The sequence below is a fragment of the Cygnus atratus genome, chromosome 14 (genome assembly GCF_013377495.2).
Source record: "Cygnus atratus isolate AKBS03 ecotype Queensland, Australia chromosome 14, CAtr_DNAZoo_HiC_assembly, whole genome shotgun sequence".
NCBI classification, from domain to species: Eukaryota; Metazoa; Chordata; class Aves; order Anseriformes; family Anatidae; genus Cygnus; species Cygnus atratus.
In genome coordinates, this window is record NC_066375.1 from 9089700 (window position 1) to 9108331 (window position 18632).

At 64.2% G+C, this 18632-nt stretch overlaps 3 protein-coding genes across 4 annotated transcripts; 2 read left to right on the forward strand and 1 right to left on the reverse strand.

Moving 5' to 3' along the window:
- The first annotated feature begins 4124 nt into the window (after positions 1–4124).
- On the forward strand, positions 4125–5212 carry CPLX2 (complexin 2). The gene is made up of 3 exons (XM_035559822.1): positions 4125–4226; positions 4696–4871; positions 5015–5212. Exons 1-3 carry the CDS (start codon positions 4196–4198, stop codon positions 5210–5212), a joined length of 405 nt encoding a protein of 134 aa, XP_035415715.1. The 5' UTR covers positions 4125–4195.
- A 2423-nt stretch (positions 5213–7635) lies between these two features.
- On the reverse strand, positions 7636–11369 carry THOC3 (THO complex subunit 3). Its single transcript, XM_035559611.2, is given in 7 exon segments — positions 7636–8413; positions 8737–8837; positions 8927–9014; positions 9017–9087; positions 9438–9642; positions 10506–10662; positions 11151–11369. Coding segments are annotated over 7 exon segments (942 nt in total). The 5' UTR covers positions 11307–11369; the 3' UTR covers positions 7636–8249.
- Positions 11370–11429: 60 nt separating this feature from the next.
- Positions 11430–18403, forward strand: SIMC1 (SUMO interacting motifs containing 1). 2 transcript variants are annotated; one of them, XM_035559684.1, is made up of 10 exons: positions 11430–11546; positions 12145–12882; positions 13118–13335; positions 13878–13947; positions 14410–14555; positions 15012–15185; positions 15678–15806; positions 16743–16899; positions 16981–17065; positions 17791–18403. In XM_035559684.1, the coding sequence occupies exons 1-10, from the start codon at positions 11433–11435 to the stop codon at positions 17793–17795; spliced, it is 1836 nt and encodes a 611-aa protein (XP_035415577.1). In that variant the 5' UTR covers positions 11430–11432; the 3' UTR covers positions 17796–18403. The 2 variants fall into 2 exon arrangements, with proteins under 2 accessions (XP_035415577.1, XP_035415576.1); XM_035559683.1 differs by having other exon boundaries at positions 13115–13335; positions 17992–18400.
- Positions 18404–18632: the final 229 nt, after the last annotated feature.

Consider the following 18632-nt stretch of genomic DNA (forward strand, 5'->3'; position numbering starts at 1 on the left):
TTTTAATCCCTTGGTGCGATGAGGAGGGCCAATAATTATTTTCTGCAGAGACTGGGGGGGGGGGGGGTAAATAAAATAATTGCCCTGTGCTGCTGAGGGGTTGCAGCAGGCCGGGTTGGTGGCGGTGCAGCAGGGATGGGTGCAGGCATTCAGGCGCCCTGGCTCTGCTCAGGAACTCTGTGGGAGCCCGCGGATGCTGTGACCTTGCAGGGTCCCCTTGTAGCTGCAGGGCCTGGGGACGATGCCGGGGCATCGCTGACCCCATATGGTGGCTGATGCAGCAGCAGCCAGCCCCGTGCCCGTTCCCCAGCGGTGGCAGGGAGCAGAGCGAGGTGCTGCTGGGGTCCTGGCACCCGCGCCAGCTCCGTCCCTCCTGCGCTGCCCCCGCGAGCGGGCGCGGAGGCGACTTGCAGGACTTGGCAGCACCGAGAGCTTCCTCCTCCATCTGGCCACGGCGCTGTTCCCCCTTCCCTCCCCGTCCCTTCCCTTCCTGCCTCCCCCGGCCAGCACCAAGGAGTCACCGGGCAGCTCACCCAGCACGACACCGGGGACCAACTGCACCCAAGGATCTCCCCAAACCCGCCACCACCTCCCCGTGCCGCCAGCATCCTGCAAACATCTGCCGGAGCCCGTGGCGTGGGGACGGAGGCGACGCCGCCCCAGCTCCCTTCCCGCGGGGCAGAGCTGGGTGCCCGCCAGCCCGCCGGCTGCGGGTGCGCTGCTGGCACCGGCAGCTGGAGCGCCGGGGCGGTTGGCCGCGGCTGCCGGGAGCCTCGTGCTGCTTCGCCCACCTCCCCCTGCTGCCGGCACCCTGCCTGGGGTCCCACGCTCGGGGACAGCGCCCCGGGCAGCCCACCCGCCACCAAGCCCCGCGGCGTGAAGGATTGGCCCCGCTGGCATGGCCAGAGCTCTTACTGGGACCAGTCCTTGGGCACGCCGGGAGCTACTGGGGGAGGATGCGCTTAATGAGCCGAGGCATCTCCAAAGATTGAAAGACTCAAGGACCCATCCCAGGAACAAAAGGAGGCGTTTGTCAGGCGCTGAGAGACGGGCTCGTTAATTCCTCCTGGCTGTCACACTTATCTGTAATGAATTTGTGCTCCGCTGTATTATTTTTAATACAATAGGAGCGGTGCCGCCCGCCCACCGCCCGGCTGCCGGGAGTGCTGACGTCAGCGCCCGGAGCGGGGCTGCTGCGGGACGGACGGACGGGTGGACGGACGGACGGACAGGCCAAGTGTGTGCCTGTCCCACCGCCCCCATGCCCATCCCGCAGCTCGCATCGGGCGCAAGGGCAGGAGGAATTTTTGCATGGAGGTGGAAAAATGAGTTGTCGGTCGGGGTGGGAGGAGGCGGAGGGTTTGGGGCTGGTGGAGGAGTGTGCTGGGCGGGGGGGGGGGGGGGATGTTTTGGGGTGCTGTGAGCAGGGGGTGAACGGGAGGAACGTGTCCTCCGTGCATTATCCCCGTGCTGAGAGCCGTCTGCCCCTGCGGCCATGCGTCGTGGTGCTGAGTGCGCCCGTGGGGGTCCGTCGGTGCCGCGTGCCCCACGGGGGTGCGGGGCTCTGGGCTGCAGCTGTGAGCATCCCCCGCAGGGCTGCAGCTCCAGGGCCTCGCCGTTAACCACCGGAGATCCCCGAAGCCGCGCTCGGAGCTCCGCTAATCCGATTTGCAAAGAGCTCGCCTCGTCTCTACCCGCGCACGGCTGGATTCATCGGCAGGCGCCGGCTGCCCCTCTGCGGGGCCGTGGGGTGCGCACCCGGCCCAGCGCCTCCGCACCCCGAGCTCCCCCGCGGCCACGTGGGCGTCGGGGCCGCGAGGCCCCCGCGCGTCCCCGGCACCCCAAAGTCACTGCGTGTCCCCAGCACCCCGAGGCCACTGCGCGTCCCCCAGCACCTTGTGCCCTGGCATCCCTCGCCAGCCATGGGACCCCCTGGGGGTCAGCGCCAAAAATTCCGAGCTGGGGGCTCCGCGTGGCCGCGGCGATTTAGCGGGGACTTTCATAGCTCCCGCAGCCGCCCCGCGCCTCTGCAATTAAACACGGCTGCTCCTGGAGAGCGGCGGAGTTACCGAGGCCTGGGCAGAGGCACGGAGGCTCGTGGGGGCTCACGGAGGCTCGTGGGGGCTCTGATCCCCCGGGACCGGGGGGTCCCGGGGACAAGCAGGGGCTGGGGGGCAGGGTGCCGGGTCAGGGTCAGGGTGCCGAAGCGGGGCGGGGGTCCGGGTGCCGCTCGGGGTGTCCGGGGGGGGAGGGGAGGGGGGGGGGGGGGTCACCGCCACCGCCTCGCTCGGGCCGTTCATTGCGGCGGAGGTGAATCACTGCAGCGGGGTGGGGGGGGGGGGAGAAGCGGGGTGGCGCTCCCCGGTCCCAGCAGCATTCCCCGGGGGGGGTCCCGGGGTGTGTGTGTTTAGAGGGGGGGGGGGCCCGGACCCCTCCCGTACCACCCCCGTAGGCGCACACCCGCACTGCCCCCGCTGCCGGCGGGGAGCGGAGCGGAGCCGGGGGCGTCTCCCGGGGAGGGGGGGGGGGGGGCAGGCGTGCCGGGGAGGGGGGGGGGGCGGGATCGGGGCGGGGCGGGGCGGGGCGGCGGCAGCCGAGAGCCGCGGCGGAGCCGGTGAGTGCCGCGCCGCCCGGTGCTGAACGGACAGCGCCGCCGCTGCGGCACCGGGCGGCACCGGGAGGGCCCCGCGCCGCAGCCACCGGGGAGGGGAAGGGCTGGGGAGGGGGAGGTCGCCCCCCCCCCCCCCCCCGAGGGTCCCCGCTCCACCGCTGTCATCCCCTTCCCGCGGCCCCGTCCCGCGTCCGCCGTGTCCCCCCCCGCCGTGTCACCGCCCGGTGGTGGCTGCATGCCCGGTGTGCCCTCCCGTGGGTGGCCGTCCCCGTGTCCCTGCCTGCGCCCACCCCGTCGGGTGTCCCCCCCCCCCCCCCCCCCGTGGTGTCCCCGCGCCCCGCTCCGTGGTCCCGCTGTCCCGGGCCCCCCCGGTTTCCTTACACCCCCCCCCCCCCGTCCTCGCCGCTCGGTGTCGCCGTGTCTCCGGTGTCCCCTGAGCCCCGCCGTGGCCGGTACCGCCGCGGAGCCCCGGGCAGAGCAGACCTCCCCCGGTCCCCATCCCCGTCCCCGTCCCCATCCCGGTGCCGTGGGGTTCCCCGGGGCAGGGACCAACAAACTTCTTCCGTACCAGTTGGTGGGGTCCCCCCCCCGCTGCCTGCTGCGGGGTCCTGAATTGGGGGGGGGGGGGGAATCCACGAGGCTGCGGCACCCAGGGGGCACACACGCACACCGCCAACTGCACGCACAGTGCCAGCACTGCCTGCACCCCCAGCACGCACAGGGCACACACGGGGGGGGGGGGGGGACACGCACACATGCATGCTCGCCCCCCCCCCCCACGCAGCACCCCCGCAGCCCCCCCCCACGCGCTCACACCCTGCAAGCAGCCTGCAACACCCCCACACTCACAGCACGGTCTGCAAAGCGCCGTGCCCGCACCCCCCCCCAGGCCGCCCGCACGCCCCCGGCCCCGCACGCACGCACAAACCCAGCCCGCAGCCAACCCCCCCACCCCCGGCGTGCAAACACGCGCAGCAGCAGGGCCGCGCGCAGCACACGAGCGCAGCCCGCAAGCCCGTGCGCGCGCACACCCGCCGCCCGGCAGCCCCTACCCGCGCAGCTTGCAGAGCCCCGAAGTCGCGCACAAAGCTTGCGAACAGCCTGCACGCCCCCGCGCCGTGTGGGCACACGCAGCCTCCGGCCCCACAAATTTGCACACACACACACACACACGCGCGCCCGGAACCCCAAAAAGCCACAACCTGCCGGCAGCTGTGACTCCTTCCCTCCGCAGAGCACAGGCATTGCGGCACCGGCTCGCGCCGCCCTCCCCAGGCTGGGTCTGTCCCCGCCGTGCACGGGGACACGGTGGTGGCACGGCGGTGGCACGGCGGGTTCCGGTGCTCCCAGGTCCGTGCCACCCACCGAGGGCAGCGCCGCGGTGGGAAGTCCCTCTGGAGCTAAGTCCGCAGGGGTGCGTCCCGCAGCCCAAGGGACTGGCGCGGTGCCGGGGCAGCGGGGACCTCAGGCTCGGTGTCCCCAACGCCACCCCTCTCTCCCCGCCCAGGTGGCCCTGGTCGGCGAGCACGGACGGCAGTGGATGAGCGCTGGGCACCGGCCTAGCCACACGCGCACACCGGCACCATGGACTTCGTCATGAAGCAAGCGCTGGGCGGTGAGTGGGTGCCGTCCCCCCCCCTGGGAGCGACGCCGCGGGGTGACCGCACGCTCAGCGCCCCGGGGAGCGCGGTGCAGGCAGTTGGGGAGGGCCACGGCAGGGGATCGAGCAGCCGCTGGAGTCCTCCGGGGTTCCCGTTCCCGGCGCCGGCAGCGCCCGGCGGGGGATTCCCAGCTCTCCTGCCGCGAGGTGGGATTCCCCGGCGGGTCCCCTGGGTGCCAGCGCCGGAGGAGCTGCAGGCGTCTCCCCGGGCTGGCGCTGAACTAGGGCAGCGCAGGCAGCCCGCGGCGCTCCCGTCCCCGCAGCCTCCAGAGCCCGTCTGCAGCCGGCTCCGGTGGCACCGGGGACGAGGGGGACCCCGGGTTGTCCTTGCAGGCTGGCTCCGTGCCCTGCGTGGCTGTGCAGGGGCTTCGGTAGCCAGCCCCGGGGTCTCGTCCCGCACAGCTGAGGGTCTCGTCCCGCACAGGGGCCACCAAGGACATGGGGAAGATGCTGGGGGGCGAGGAGGAGAAGGACCCCGACGCGCAGAAGAAGGAGGAGGAGAGGCAGGAAGCGCTGCGCCAGCAGGAGGAGGAGCGGAAAGCCAAGCACGCCCGCATGGAGGCCGAGCGGGAGAAAGTCCGGCAGCAGATCCGCGACAAGGTGGGCGCACAGCTCCCTGCCCCGCAGCTCCCTGCCCCGGGGGCTGGCTGGGAGGGGGCCGGGACCGATGGGCAGCGACGGGCACGGGGCGCGGGGCAGGCAGCGCCCGCTCCCTGCCCCGCTCAGGGCCTGTCCCCCCGCAGTACGGGCTGAAGAAGAAGGAGGAGAAGGAGGCGGAGGAGAAAGCAGCGCTGGAGCAGCCGTGTGAGGGCAGCCTGACGCGCCCCAAGAAAGCGATCCCGGCGGGCTGCGGGGACGAGGAAGAGGAGGAGGAGGAGAGCATCCTGGACACCGTGCTCAAGTACCTGCCCGGCCCGCTGCAGGATATGTTCAAGAAGTAACGGCACCGCCAACCCTGCCGTGGGGTGCTGGGGCACAGGCGCCCTCCTCCCTCCGACTCCTCCATCGGTTCCCTTGGCCCCGGGGGCATCCCCGTACCCCCTCCCCACCTCCCTCCGCCCCGTCCCCCGACCAGACCAAACACCCGCCCCGTCCCGTCCAGGCAGGGCCCCCCCCCGACCACGTCGTGCCAAAGGGGAGCTTCCCTGGCCGGACAGGGCGATCCGGGACCAAATGCACTGATGTAACCTCGCGGCAGGCTGGGGGCACCCCAGGCCCCACCGGACCCCGGGGCGGCTCCCCGTGCCCCCGGCCCTGCCTCTCTGCCCACACCGCCTCCGTCCTGCCCTCCCACCCTCCCACCCTCCCGCCGGGGGGCCCGGGCAGGCCTCCGTGCGCCCGCCCTCATCCCCGGCACTGCCACCCTGCCCCATCCCACCCTGGGCCAAGCCCAAAGCACAAAGCCAGGCGCCCTGCCCGCAGCTCCCCCATCCCCGGTCCCCGGGCACGGGGGTCCCCCGGGGCTGCCCGGTGTGCCCCAGCATCGGGGGGTTGGAGGGGACCCCCCCCCCCCTTCCCCGCATCTCTGGCCCCATAGTTAAAGCCATATCAGTTAGACTGCAATACTTCAGCACCGGGAGGAGCGGGCGCCGCGCTCCGCCGACCGTGTACAAAGGCGCGTGCGGGGCAGGGACCCCCCCCTGCCTCGTCCCCCCCCGCCCCATCCCCGCTGTCCCCCCACCGCTCGCTCGTCCGTGTCTCGGCCCCGCTGCCCCCCCCCCGCCCCGCCCCGTTCTCGCATTGGTGTCTGTGTGCCAGGGTGCTCCCCCGTTGCTCCATGCGTCCTCGTGTCCGCTGCTCACGCCTCGACCCCCCCCCGAGCCCCTCCGTCCCCGGGGGGCCGCCCGCGGCGCTGAGCCGAGAGCCCCGTGCCCGCGGGCTGCAATAAACCCAGCGCGGGGCTGAGGGCTGCCCCCCACCCCGGCGCTGGACACACACGGGTCCCCCGGGCCTGGGAAGGGACCCCGGGCGAGGCAGCCCGGGTACGTCCCAGGAGCCACCGCTCGCGCCCCGACGGGGGGGACGGGGGGCACGCCACCGCCCCGGCCCGTCCCTTGCCGCGCTGCCACCCCCCCGACCCACCCCCCCGTGCTTCCTCCGCCACAGCCCCCAGCCGCTCGCCCCGGCCCTTGCAGGGAGGCGGAGGGCGGCTCGGGGGCCCCGCAGTCATGCTGTGACCATCCTGCTCGAACTAGTCTTTGACAAACTAATAAAATAAAGGGATTTGTACATTGCTCCGGCCTTCGCTCAGCTGTTACTGCCCTGGCGCCCTGCACCAACATCTGCCATCCCTCCGTGCCCTGTTAGGGCTGAAACCCGGCTGCTCGTCACACTACGGGGTGCCACAGGGCTCATCCCCACCCTGTGCGGCCCCCAGAAGCGCCCAGGCTGGGCCACAGGGGAAGGGAAAGGCCTCCCTGGCTCCCCGAGCCCTGCCCTCAGTCCAGCTGCCTCCCATTCCCTAGCACTCACCCTGAAAGCACCCTCCGTGGGGCTGGGGACAAGGGAAAAGGCTTTGGGGCCCATCCCACAGAGCCCTGGGTATGGCAGGGGGGCTTCAGCCCTTCTCCTGGGCTCCGGGACTCCCCCCACAGAGTAAGTGGGGACACCCATGGGGTACGAGGGCTCTTTTTCTGGTCACAGCCTCCTGCCGTTGAGGCTGGAGACACCCCAAGTTCGGTCCCCCAAGGGCAGGAGGCCCTGGGCAGTGGGGTGCCTCGTGCCCCCCCCCAGCCCCGCAATCCTGACGTGGGCACGGCCCTGGAGGGCTCTGCCTGCAGCCAGCCTCGGCCTCGACCGATTTGCCATCATTTAACAGCAAAGAGCTCAGCTGTTGCCCAGGCGCCATCAGCAGAGCGGTCACCTGGAAAAGCCTCTGTCAGGAGGAAATGTTAGGCGGGGAAACGATGAAGATCACGCAGGCAAGGTCTCCACCGCAGGCAGGCTGCGCCAGCACCTCCTCGCCGTGCCCAGCTGCGACCTGACCCGGCCCGGGGAGGGGGGAGAGGAAGCCGCTCTGCTCTGCTGGGGGTGCGGGGACGGGGACATGGGGACAGGCAGGAGCCACCCGCTGCCACCACGGCCCTGCTCCATCCACGGGGGTGCTGCCAGAGCAGAGCGGGGAGGGCAGGGCAGGGGGGTACAGGACGGGGACGGCCCCGCGGCCCTGTCCCCATCCTCTGCGCGGTGTCCCTGGCGCTCCTCGCCGCCAGCGTGGGGGCGCAGCGCCCTCTGGTGCGGCGACAGCACAGGAGATGGGGACACGGGGATGGGGATGGGGACAGGGAAGGGGACAGCAGCTCAGCACCTCCCCCTTTCCCCCACTCGCCTCCTCCTGCCCCCACAACAGCCACAGGCGCCTTCCTTATGGAAGAGGATTTATCAAAATTATAAAAACAACCACACGTACAAAAAAAAATGCCCCAGCGGGGGGGAAACATCCCCCAGCCCACGCGTCCCCACCCTCCCCGTGCTGCCCCCCTGCTGCTCCCACGCAGGGAAGAGACGGGGGACGTGTGGGAGGGGAAGGGGCAGGCCGTGCTCCGGGGCTGCCCTCACCCCCGGGCCACGAGGGTGGAGAGCAGGGGATGGTCACAGAGCTTTTCGCTGCTGGGGAGCTGCGTGCCGCTGCCCTAGAGCAGAGCTCCTGCCTCGGGAGGCTCCTCAGCACTCACGTTCAGTGATTTTCTTTGGCCACTTGCCTTTGGAACAGGCCCTACGTGGCCTGGAGACAAGGTAGCCCTGAGACTGGGGGGGGGGGGGTTCTGCTGGCACCCCCCAGCCTCACCGGCACACAAGCTGCTTTTTACAAATGCTCTCGAGAGCGGCACACGCAGAGCTGGGACAACGCGAGGGCACTGCCAAGCAGGCAAGGAGGGGAGCGACCTCCTCACCCCATCCTACGCTACCTAAGCACCCTCCCATCCCCGAGAGCAGGGAAGCATCGCCTCCCCGCTGCCCTGCCCCGCTGCCGGTTCCTCAGGAGTCATTGGGGAGCCCAAAGAGCTTGACAGTGCCTGCCTCCCGGCTGCTGTCGTATTTGCCATCTTTGTCGTCACAGGCGAAGGCCAGCAGAGGCCTCTTCGGGTGCCAGGCCACTGTGAAGGTGGGGGACTCGCACTGCACCTCCCAGAGCTTCTCTCCTGCATGGAAAAGGGGCCCACGTCAGCCGGGAGAGCCTCCAGGCCTGCGCTGCACGCTGACCCGTGGCGCGCAGCAGAGCCAAGCACCTGCCTCCTCCCTCCCACGCAGGGCAGCGGAGGAACAAACGCTGCTTCAGCGCCTTTTAATCACCTGGTGACAAGGCTCAGACACCACACGCATATCTACAAGGGATTAGCGAGGCAGAGGCTCCCTCTTCTGGCGCTCTGTCGTGCACAGCCAAGCTCCTCCAGTGCCCTCCCAGCTCCGCCAGCACTTCTCCATCCGATTCCCTCCGTACTGTTCCCCAAAAGCAAGCCGTTACCTGTCTCCACCTCCGCGATGTCAATGAAGTGATCCTCTGATGCCGACGCCAGCATCTTCCCGTCGTGGCTGAAGCTCAGCGTTCGCACAGGCCAGTCCAGCCTGCAGCGGCAGAGCGAAGCAGACAGTGAGCGATCCCCCCACAGCCACGAGAGAGAGGAGGCAGGGAGCGTCGGGCCAGCACCACCTACCTCGAGAAGCACCTCACACACACCAGCTCGTCCACATCCCAGAGGCTGACGAGCGCATCAGCGCTGCCCGTGGCAAAGTACTTCCCCATGGATCAAACTTGATGCAGATGCAGTTTGAAGGATGGGCGTTGATGGACTGAATGGGTTTCAGCTCCGGGTAGCTGCAGAGATGAAGGGAGAGGGCAGGAAGCAGTGAGAGAAGGGTAGTGTTTGTGTGTGAGCGTAAGACACGCCGGGACTCTGAGTGAAGCAAAACAGTGCAGGGCGACGCTGTTGGTAGCCTCGAGAGCTGGGTGAAGGAGACAAAACCTCTGGGTCACACACAGGGAGCCCAGCCCAGAAACGGGGCAACCTAATTCCAGCCAAGCTTGTTCCCACCACAGCACCGGGGATCACTGGGGTGGGGGACTTCCCAAAAGCAGCAGAGGGAGTTGCAGACCGCCTTGGATGACAGAAACGCACCAGGGCAGCCAGCCCAGGTACCCAGCCCACCAGTGCCACGGGCACCCACCTGAGGATGTTGATGCAGCCGTTCCCGTTAGTGAGGAAGAACATGTTGTTATCGTTGTTCCAGGAGATCTCGTTCACCTCAAACTTGAACTGTTCCTCAGCTTTGGAGCGATGTGTCTTGGCATCGATGAAGGTGACAACATCATCCTTGTTCCCCACTGCAATGGTCTGCCCATCAGGGCTCCAACAGATGTTGATGTTCTCCCCTAGAGGGGCAGAAAGGCAGCAGGTCTTTCCACACAACAATCTGCAGGAGCCACAGCGCGTTAAGCAGACAGGCAGCTTTTATTCCTGATCCAAGGCCCCAGTCTGCTCCACTAACTCTGAACCACTCCCAGATGCGAAAGACTGCCAGGTCTGCAGTTTACCTCAAACTCCACACAGTAACTGTCCAGCAATATGTGCAATGACTGAAAATTAAACTTAGCAGAACCATAGCTCCAAGCCAACATGACTGCATCACTATCCTTTCTGTTTTATCCACAGCAACCACCAAACGAGATCAAATCAAAGACCCTCTTAACTCAGCGATCTTCAATATCCAGAAAAAGCAGCAGCCAACAATAAATATACATGAACGAGGGTAGGAACAAGGCAGGCTGCAGTTATGCCGCCTTACAACAACATTTACAGCTCTGACAATTGGAAGTCAGAGATTTCCTAGGCCAGAGATGGTATCTAGGTTAATCAACCCATAAATTTGAAGAAACGCTTTCTAAAACCATGTAAACTTTGACTTCCACCTTGTGTCTCTGCTTACATGCCTTCCCCAGTCTCCAGCCTTGTAGCCCCCAGACTGCAGAGACGAGCCTGCAGGACGCTTTAACAGTCAGCTGCATATTTCAGCAGTTCCTCAGTCCTGACACCAGCATAAGCCAGCCCTCGTGGTCACTGCTGCCCCTTACACCAGCTCAAGTTAGATGAGGGCAACGCTAAACCAGAAGCAGCAACAAAGATGCCCTGATTGCCAAAACCAACAAAAGAGGCCAGAGAGCAGCATCGTTGCAGAGGGGTCCCACGCAGCGGAGGTGCTGCGGGGCCCAGCAGCCCCCAGAAGGCAAGGACCCACCTTTGGTGTTGACGGTGGCGATGCACTTGGTGGTGCGGACGTCCCAGATGCGGATGGTCTTGTCCCCGGACGCCGTGACGAAGAGGTCGGGGTTGCTGGGGTGCCAGCAGAGCTGATCCACGCTGTCCCCGTGCCCCCGGTAGTTGTTCTCTTTCACCTGGAGGAAGAGGACGGTTATCCAACGGGGGGGAGAGCAAGCCCCGCTCAGGTCAGCCCACCCCCGGGGACTACCGGTTACTGACCCCAGCACCTCCACCACCACTTCAGTCACGGTCCCCGGCCTCCCCTACCGGACCACCGACCGGTACTGGCCCCCATATCCCGGTACTGGCCCCCTGACCCCAGTACCGGCCCCCACACCCCGGTACCGGCTCCCTGACCCCGGTATCGGCCCCTACACCCCGGTACCGGATCCCATATCCCGGTACCGGCCCCCCTGACCCCGGTACCGGCTCCCTGACCCCGGTACCGGCCCCCACGCCCCGGTACCTCCCCCGCACGCCCCTGTACCGGCCCCCACGCCCCGGTACCGGCCCCCAGGGTTGCTCCCCCCCCCAGCTGGGGTCTCTCCGGTGCCTCCCCCCGGCCCCAGCCCCCCGCCCCAGCGGCCGGCCCACGGGCAGCGGCCTCCCCCCGTCCCCTCACCAGCCGGTCCTTCTCGAGCAGGAAGACGCTGGCCGTCTTATCGAAAGACCCGGAGGCCAGGCGGCGGCCGCAGCAGCTCCAGGCCACCGAGTGCACCTTGGCGCCGTGCGCCGGGAACTCGCGGCTCCGCGTGTTGGCTCGGAACAGCTCCTGCATGGCCTGCACGTAGGGCGACAACCGCCATGGCGGGGCCGCCGCCGACGCCGCCGCCGCCGGGCCGCCCCCGGCCCGCCCCGCCGGCCCTGACGCGCTTTCCGCCGCCGCCGCCGCCCCGGCGCTAAGATGGCGGACGGCGCCCTGCTCCTCACCGACTCGGGCTCCGAGGGCGGCCGCTCCCCGCCGCCGCCCCCCCCGCGCCGCCGCCGCCGCCGCCGCCGCCGCCGGGCGCGCCCCGCGGTGAGTGAGGGAGGGAGGGAGCCGCGACGCGGGACGCCCGCGGAGAGCCCCCGGTGCTACCGGGGAGCCCCGTTACACCGCCGCCATCCCCCATCCGTCCCCGGTCCCCAAGGCTTTTGCAGTCCCCAAGCCCGGGGAGCCGCCTCAGGGAGCACCCCGGCACCCGCTCCCTCGCAGGGCAGGGGGCTGAGGGGCCGCTCGTTGTCCCCCCGCCCCCGTTCTGAGGTGGGTTTCAAGCCGTTGGAAGCCGGTGGCAACCGGTGGCCCGCCCCCGTGGCTGTGGTCGCCTCGCCGCGGCTATGTGCGGCCCCCCCGGGGAAAGGCAGCGGCCCCCGGCCGGGAGACGCGTGGATTTCACTTGATTTTCTTGCAGCCGCCTCAGCGCCGGCATAGCTGCGTGCCCTGCCATGGACGTGGAGGTAGCGCTGGGCCCCGGCTGGGTGCAGGGCTTTGCTCCGGGTTTCTGTCCCCAGCCCCTGAGGAGTGAGCCCCCGTGCCCCCACGGCTCTCCCGGCTGAGCGGGGGCAGGATGTGCTGCTGTAGATGTCCCCCCAGGTGCCACCGCTGCTGACAGCGCTGACCCCCTCTGTCCCCGCAGGAGATCATCGATCTGACCCGCGAGGACACGAGCGCAGAGCCGGTGCCGTGGAGCAGCATCACCATCATCGACCTGACGAAGGAAGACACGTGCAGCCCTCCTCCGCCCACGGACTGCGCTGATCGTGAGCCTGCTGCCCCAGCCGTACACGTGTCCCATCCCAGGCTTTGCTTCACCACGAAGCAAGAAACGGAGGCGGCGGCGGGGCTGAGCCCTGCAGCGCCCCAGCATGACGCTCCCACGTACCCCTGTGCTGCCGCAGACACGGCAGGAGCGGTGGAGAACAAGGGCTGCTTCTCTCCTGCCTCCAGCCACCACAGCTCCTTCTGCAGCCCGGAGCAGAACTGCAGCACCACCACGTTTAACAGTGACTTGGGCTCCCTGGCCAGCATGCCGCTGGACACGGACCTCTTCTCCCTGTCCCCCTCCAGTATGGACAGCAGCGGCAGCTGTGGAACCTGTGGCACAGAGGAGGAGACCCCCCACCCTTGGCAGCTAAGGGAGCTCCCCAAAAGTCCGAGCCCTGTCCCAGGCAGCATCAGCACAAGCCCAGGGAAGGCCAGAGGGCCTTTGCTGGAAGCAGGGGACTCAGCACTACGCAAAGCAACCCAGCAAGTGACCCCAGGCAGGACCACGGCTGACAGCAGGGTCTGGCTGAACAAACTGCGCTATTTCAGGAGGAGCGGAGTCCACCACCTCTTCCTCCACGGCTTAAAACACAACAGGGAAACGCTGCAGGTAAACGGGGTTCAGAGCAGCTGCTGCCCAGCTGAGTCTGCTCAGAGCAGCCCTTGGAGTAGAGGATGGAGCAGGGGCAGCCCCTGCTCTGCTTGCCCTTTCAGGGGAAGCTTTGCCAGGCGATCGGGATCTCTGGTTATTGCAGTTCCTTAGCGGTGGGCCCCGCATCACGGCTGGGTTCCTCTGCACCAGAGGGAGCTGGTTTTCACCCGTTGCCTTGCCTTGCACGCAGCAGAAAGCCGAGCTCATCCCCAGCAGGAAGATGAGCATGGTGCACACCACCATGGAGGAGAATTTCCTGGAGGGCACCTTGCATTTCCTGAGCGACTTCGTCTCCGGCCAGCACTGCCCCCCCAAAGAAATCATCTCCCACCTGATCAGGCACATCCTGCTGAACCCCCACCAGGGGGAGATCCTGAAGGACACCTACATGCTGCTGATGAAGATCCAAATGTACGTGTTCCCTTTGCCACCGCACCCTGGGGCTGCCCTCATGCCCAGCATAAAGGTTATCCTCCGTGGTCCTCACCCACGGAAGGGGGAAGAGTTTCCTCTGTAACCCAGGATGATCCTTCCCCCGCTACCTGTTATCAAAACTGATGCAGGCCGCCGAGGGCAGGACAGAACCACTGCTGGCCTAGACAGCAGCCACTAAACACCCAAATGGATGGAGGATGGGGGGATGAGGGAGGCAGGGGATGCTGAGACAAGAGGGAAAATACCATGAGCACGTGTTAATTATTTAGAAGCAAGCCAGGTGCAGGGAAAGCCTTTGACACCAGGAAGTCCTCTAAGACAGAGGAGCCTTTTTCCTAAAGAGGTGATTTTGCTCTTCCCCGCAGCAAATTTGGTGAGAGGGGAGAGGGCAGAACTAGAGAGGAGGCAGCGCGGGCACGGGAGCAGCAGGGACAGGGGAGGGCCTGGGGCAGGGGCTGCCTGACCCCAAGGCGGGTGGTCAGGCAGGCGAGTGCCGGCAGACAACGCTGTCCTTGCAGGCTCCATCCAGCCAACACCGCCACTGTGGGATGGGACTGGGCGCTGCTGAAGTACATCATGGAAGACCAGGTACTCGGCCCTGCTTCGTGTCACATCGGGCAGGGATCAGCCAGAGCGCGGTGCCTGAGGCTCAGCCTGGCCTTGCTCCACTGCACGAGGGGTCGGCCCAACGCGCAGGTTGAGTGCAGCTGCTGAGGGCAGCAAGGGCCAAGTTGGGTCTCCTGCTTTTATCCGTGGTGCCCCTTAACCTGCTGCACAGCTGCAGGCAGGATGTCTCACCTAAACACACAGCCACCGACAAAGCCTCTGTGAACTGGAGGGGTGTGTGAGGGCCGCAGCCCTGGTGCTGCGGTCAAACGTCCCCAGCCAAGCCCCCAGGGCACTGCCTGAGCCAGGCAGCCCTCTCCCAGAGAACAAACGTGCTGTTCCTCAGTCACTGTACATTCATGCCCATTCCCAGAACAGCCAAATTCCCTGATGTTCCTTGCCCTGGGGCTCCACCAGCCTCACACCATCTCTGTCTGCCCTCAGGAGAAGCCCCCTGGCCGACTGCTCTTCCTGCAGTACGTGGTGCAGACCCTGGAGGATGACTTCCAGCAGAACCTGAAGCTGCGCCTGCTGCAGAAGTCAATTGCCAAGAAAGTGCTTTCCTGTGACGTGTGCTTCAACAACGTGAAGTAAGGGATGCCTCTTCCCCCCCTGTACTCCAACCAGACGGGGAGAGGCAGGGGCTTGGGGAATACTTCTTCAGAATCCAGGTCACACTTTTCAAGAAACAAGCTTAGGAAAGAGAGGAAACCATAGGGGCCAAGTATAAGGAATAGCAGCAGGTTTATGGCAGAGGTTTATGACAGCAAACCACCAAAAATGATGCAAGGCATTTCCAACCACAGCCTAGCAGGCTCTTATTCAGGAATGAGATCAGATTTGCCTTGCTCAGTACAGGAATGAGGAGGCAATCCTCTTGTCAAGCACATAAACCTGCTGCTCAGCAGAGCTACTCCCCAGGCCACCCAAGCAGGTGGGACATATCCTCCGTCCTTGGGCTCTTTCCTCAGCCTCCAAGCAGAGCTGGAGGTCAGAATGCAGCAAGGCCAGGCCCATCGCCACTAACGCTCCTGTTTCTGTCCCAGGGAGGTGGTCGAATGGCTGGTGGCAGCAGTGACAGGAATCGGGTTCTCCCAGCCCCAGGAGCCAGAAGCGACACACTCCTCCGCAGAAGCACGGGCTGAATGCAGCTCATCCGCAGCGAGGCCAGCCAGCGCTGACCAGACAGAGGCCCTCCCACCAACTGTCTTCGCCCAGAAGTAAGCCCCACAAGTCCTGGCTTCCCCCTGTCAGTAACACGGGGCTGGAGTCAGGGAGAAGCACGGCTCCATCCCTGCCAAGTGAGGGAAGCCAGGCTGTACCTGTGACCAGCTTTACGGGTGTTTCCTCTGGGGTAGAGGGACTCGGGGAACAAGAGGCTCCCTCACTTGGTAGAAAACCGGCTCAGTGAGCATCTTCCTCTTAGGTAAGGCTGGAGCCCACAGCTCAGACTGCCCCATGCCACTCCGCCAATGCTCAGTACAGCCACAGGGACTTTCCTAGGGCCCCTCTGGGGATTAACTGCTTCCAAGAGCATCAGATTCAACGGACACCAAGAGACACCACAAGGCTTCACAGGAAGCAAATCAAATCTAACCTGCTACATTCCCTGACACCCCTCACTGCAAGGCACAGTGCTGAGCTAGATCCCACCCCCAGAGCTCTGCAGACTGAGGGGTACTGTCTCCTAATGTTGACTCTCTCTGACCTAGGGCAATGCTCCTGCTCCAGCGGATGTTGTCCATGGCAGTGGAAGTGGACAAATCTCCCAACTGCAGCTCCTGCAAGATCGCTGACGTAATATTTCCATTCATTCTGAATATTCCTGTGAGGAGCCAAAGGTGAGACAAACGTGTGCAAAGCAGCGTCTCCTTTCTGGTCAGTAGTCTTAATCCCAACTTCCATCTAAATCTGAATGCATAAAGGAATATAAGGTATAGAAAGACAGGCTCATCTGTGACCCAGCCAGCAAGAGCACAGCTGTTGGACTAACAGATGCCATCAGCATCACCAGCTGAACGCCCCTCCCCAGTGTGTTGCTGAGAACAATTGATTCTCCTACTTGTTAAAGTTGCAGAACCTTGCGAATGCAAAAAGCAGCACCCTGCACGAGCACAGTCAAGTCCCAGCAGACACCACTGATTCCCAGGGACTACTGAGAAGCTCCTCAGAAGTGACACTTCCTACAGCTCTGCCTGGGCAAGCTTTTGTTTGCTTCTGTAAGAAGTGCAGTGGCTGAAGCCAAGGCACAGGGCCTGAGTGGCTCTGGCACAGACATGAGACCACAAGGCACAGGTGTTTCAAACCCTTTCAGATCCTTTCAGCAGAACTCTGAGCACAGACTGGGGCTAAGCAAGCCAAAGTGACTCTAGCCAAGCTATCACTCATTCAAGGCAGATCTCCTAGATCCAGCTGGCAGCTGACACCACTTTGCACTTGCTTGGCTCTGCTCCCCGCGAGTCAGCAGGAATGGCTAACTTCTGCACAGGCTGCTGGGCAGGGTGAAGTGAAGCAACTCAGCTTGTTTCACAGACCGTACCCAACGTCGGGGTGCCACAGATCAGACCTAAGCGCTGTAAGCACGCCCGTGGCCAAGCTGCCTGACAAAGGTTTGTCACGTCTGGTGGGCTTGCTTCCACTGTCCTTGTGGGCAGCCCCTACGCTCACCTCACTCTCACACCAGATCAGCACCAGCAAGACACCAGAAACATGCTGAAGCAGTTGCTCCTGGTCAGGCTGTGCTGTCTCCCCCCCCAATAAATCCCTTTGTCTTTCAGGGAAGCTCTGTTAAACACCATGGATAGCCACCTCCTGCGCTGCAAACTGCTGGAGATGATGTTCCAGCACAGCTGTGATGTGCCCACAACCTTGCCCTTGTCTCTGTCCAAGATCCTGTATTTCCTGGACCACTCCTCTGTGCTGCTTCAGTACCAGGTATCCAGTCCATCCTCCCCCTTGCGTTGCTTTCTCCTGAGAAAACCTCTCCTAATAACCACATCCTGTCTCCTGTCATAGGATGAAGTAGCAACGTGGCAAAGATGGGACGAAACGCTGCAATACTTGAGTTTGCTGCTGCTAAGTTACCAAAACGTAATACTGGGTAAGCAGCCTGTTCTGGCCTTAATAAACACAAATTCATCAAGAGGCTGCAGTGGAACAGCCCAAATACTTCATCTCACCACTCCAGAGCTCACAGCCACAAAGGCTTAGAAAGATGACGTGCTTCCATCCTTCCTGGGAACTATTCTCAGCAGTCAGAGCAAAGAAGTGATACTGCATCGAGCAGGGAGCACAGCCTGCTTTGCCAAGTTTAGCCGCCAAGAAATTGCCGACATCCTAAAGGATCGGTGCCAGCCCTGGGAAGTTGGCAACGGAGTGCTTTGCACCCACTATTAAGTTGCAGGCACAGTGGGCAGAATTGAGCAGCTTAGGAGGAAAAGCAGAAGGCAAAGGGGGTGGTAAAGCCAGGACACACCGAGCACTTACACTGGGCAGGGAGCACCACCGCCAGCAGCCCTGGAAGGAGCACTAGTTCTGACCCCTGCAGATCGTCACAGTCACAAAACACATTTTATCAGAAAATTTCTAAAGTCCCTTACCAAATTCTGCTTTACCAGGGTTTAGGCTCTCAGATAAACGCAGAGAAACCCACAGTCACGTGTGCGTAGTGTGCTAATCTCCCTGAAGCCTCAGAAGAGCACCATTAAGCTCTTTGGAGACCATCTTTGCAGCTGGACAGCTGTCCAGTCTGCCGCTAGCACTGGCAGAAGGGATGCTACAGCCCTGCCTGCCCCTCTCCATTTCTTGGTCTCTCTCCGTGCACAGAGTGAGCTCCAGAAGGGGACAGTGCCTTCTTCCACCAGGCTAGCCTTGTGCAGAAGTGTCAAGGATAACCAGGAAGGAACCTGCACAGTTCCCAGCTGCTCTACTGCTGCACAGCACTGCCGGGGGATGCTGCGATCGGTCCCTAGGAGGTCAGACGGCCCGTTGCGTGTTACCTCTTCCCAACAGCATTTCCTCTTGCAGAGCACTTACGGAGCTCACTCCATGAGCGGATGGACTTGATCATTCAGAAAGCCAAGCCCAAGCTCCAGGATGACGACGAGATCAGCCACCTGGACATCCACCTGAAGATAGAGGACTTCCTCAGCCGAATGCAGCAGCTCCTGGGGCAGCCCTTCCCGCTGCAGATCGAGGAGAAAGTGTACATGATCCAACAGTTGTTTCTCATTGTCACTGCTACCTGATGGAGCTTCGTGTTTCCTTTAAAAGCTGTGAACCCTGTCTCATGCTGCAGTCTCAAGTGTCATCTCACGTTTAATATATTTGGAAAATCTTTTGTTTACAGTTTCAGAATTTCCTTCCAAATCTGCCTCGTCCTACAGTTTTACAAAGCACTTTGTACACCTGTAAAAAATAAATAAATTATTTTTGTATTTGTTGAGCCTCTTCCTCCTTGGTGCCCAAAGGAAGCCCACAGCTCTACTAGCTGTTCCTTGGGATAGCATCAGACTAAAGCAGCCATAAACCGGCAATAGGTTGCACAGCAAAATGCCATAATACCTGCTCAGTGTTTAGGAAAAGTTGATGAGCTTTTCAAAACACACAGCTGTGGAATACAGCGAGGGGGTTCACAGTGTCAAGATCTCCAGGACACGCAAGGGATG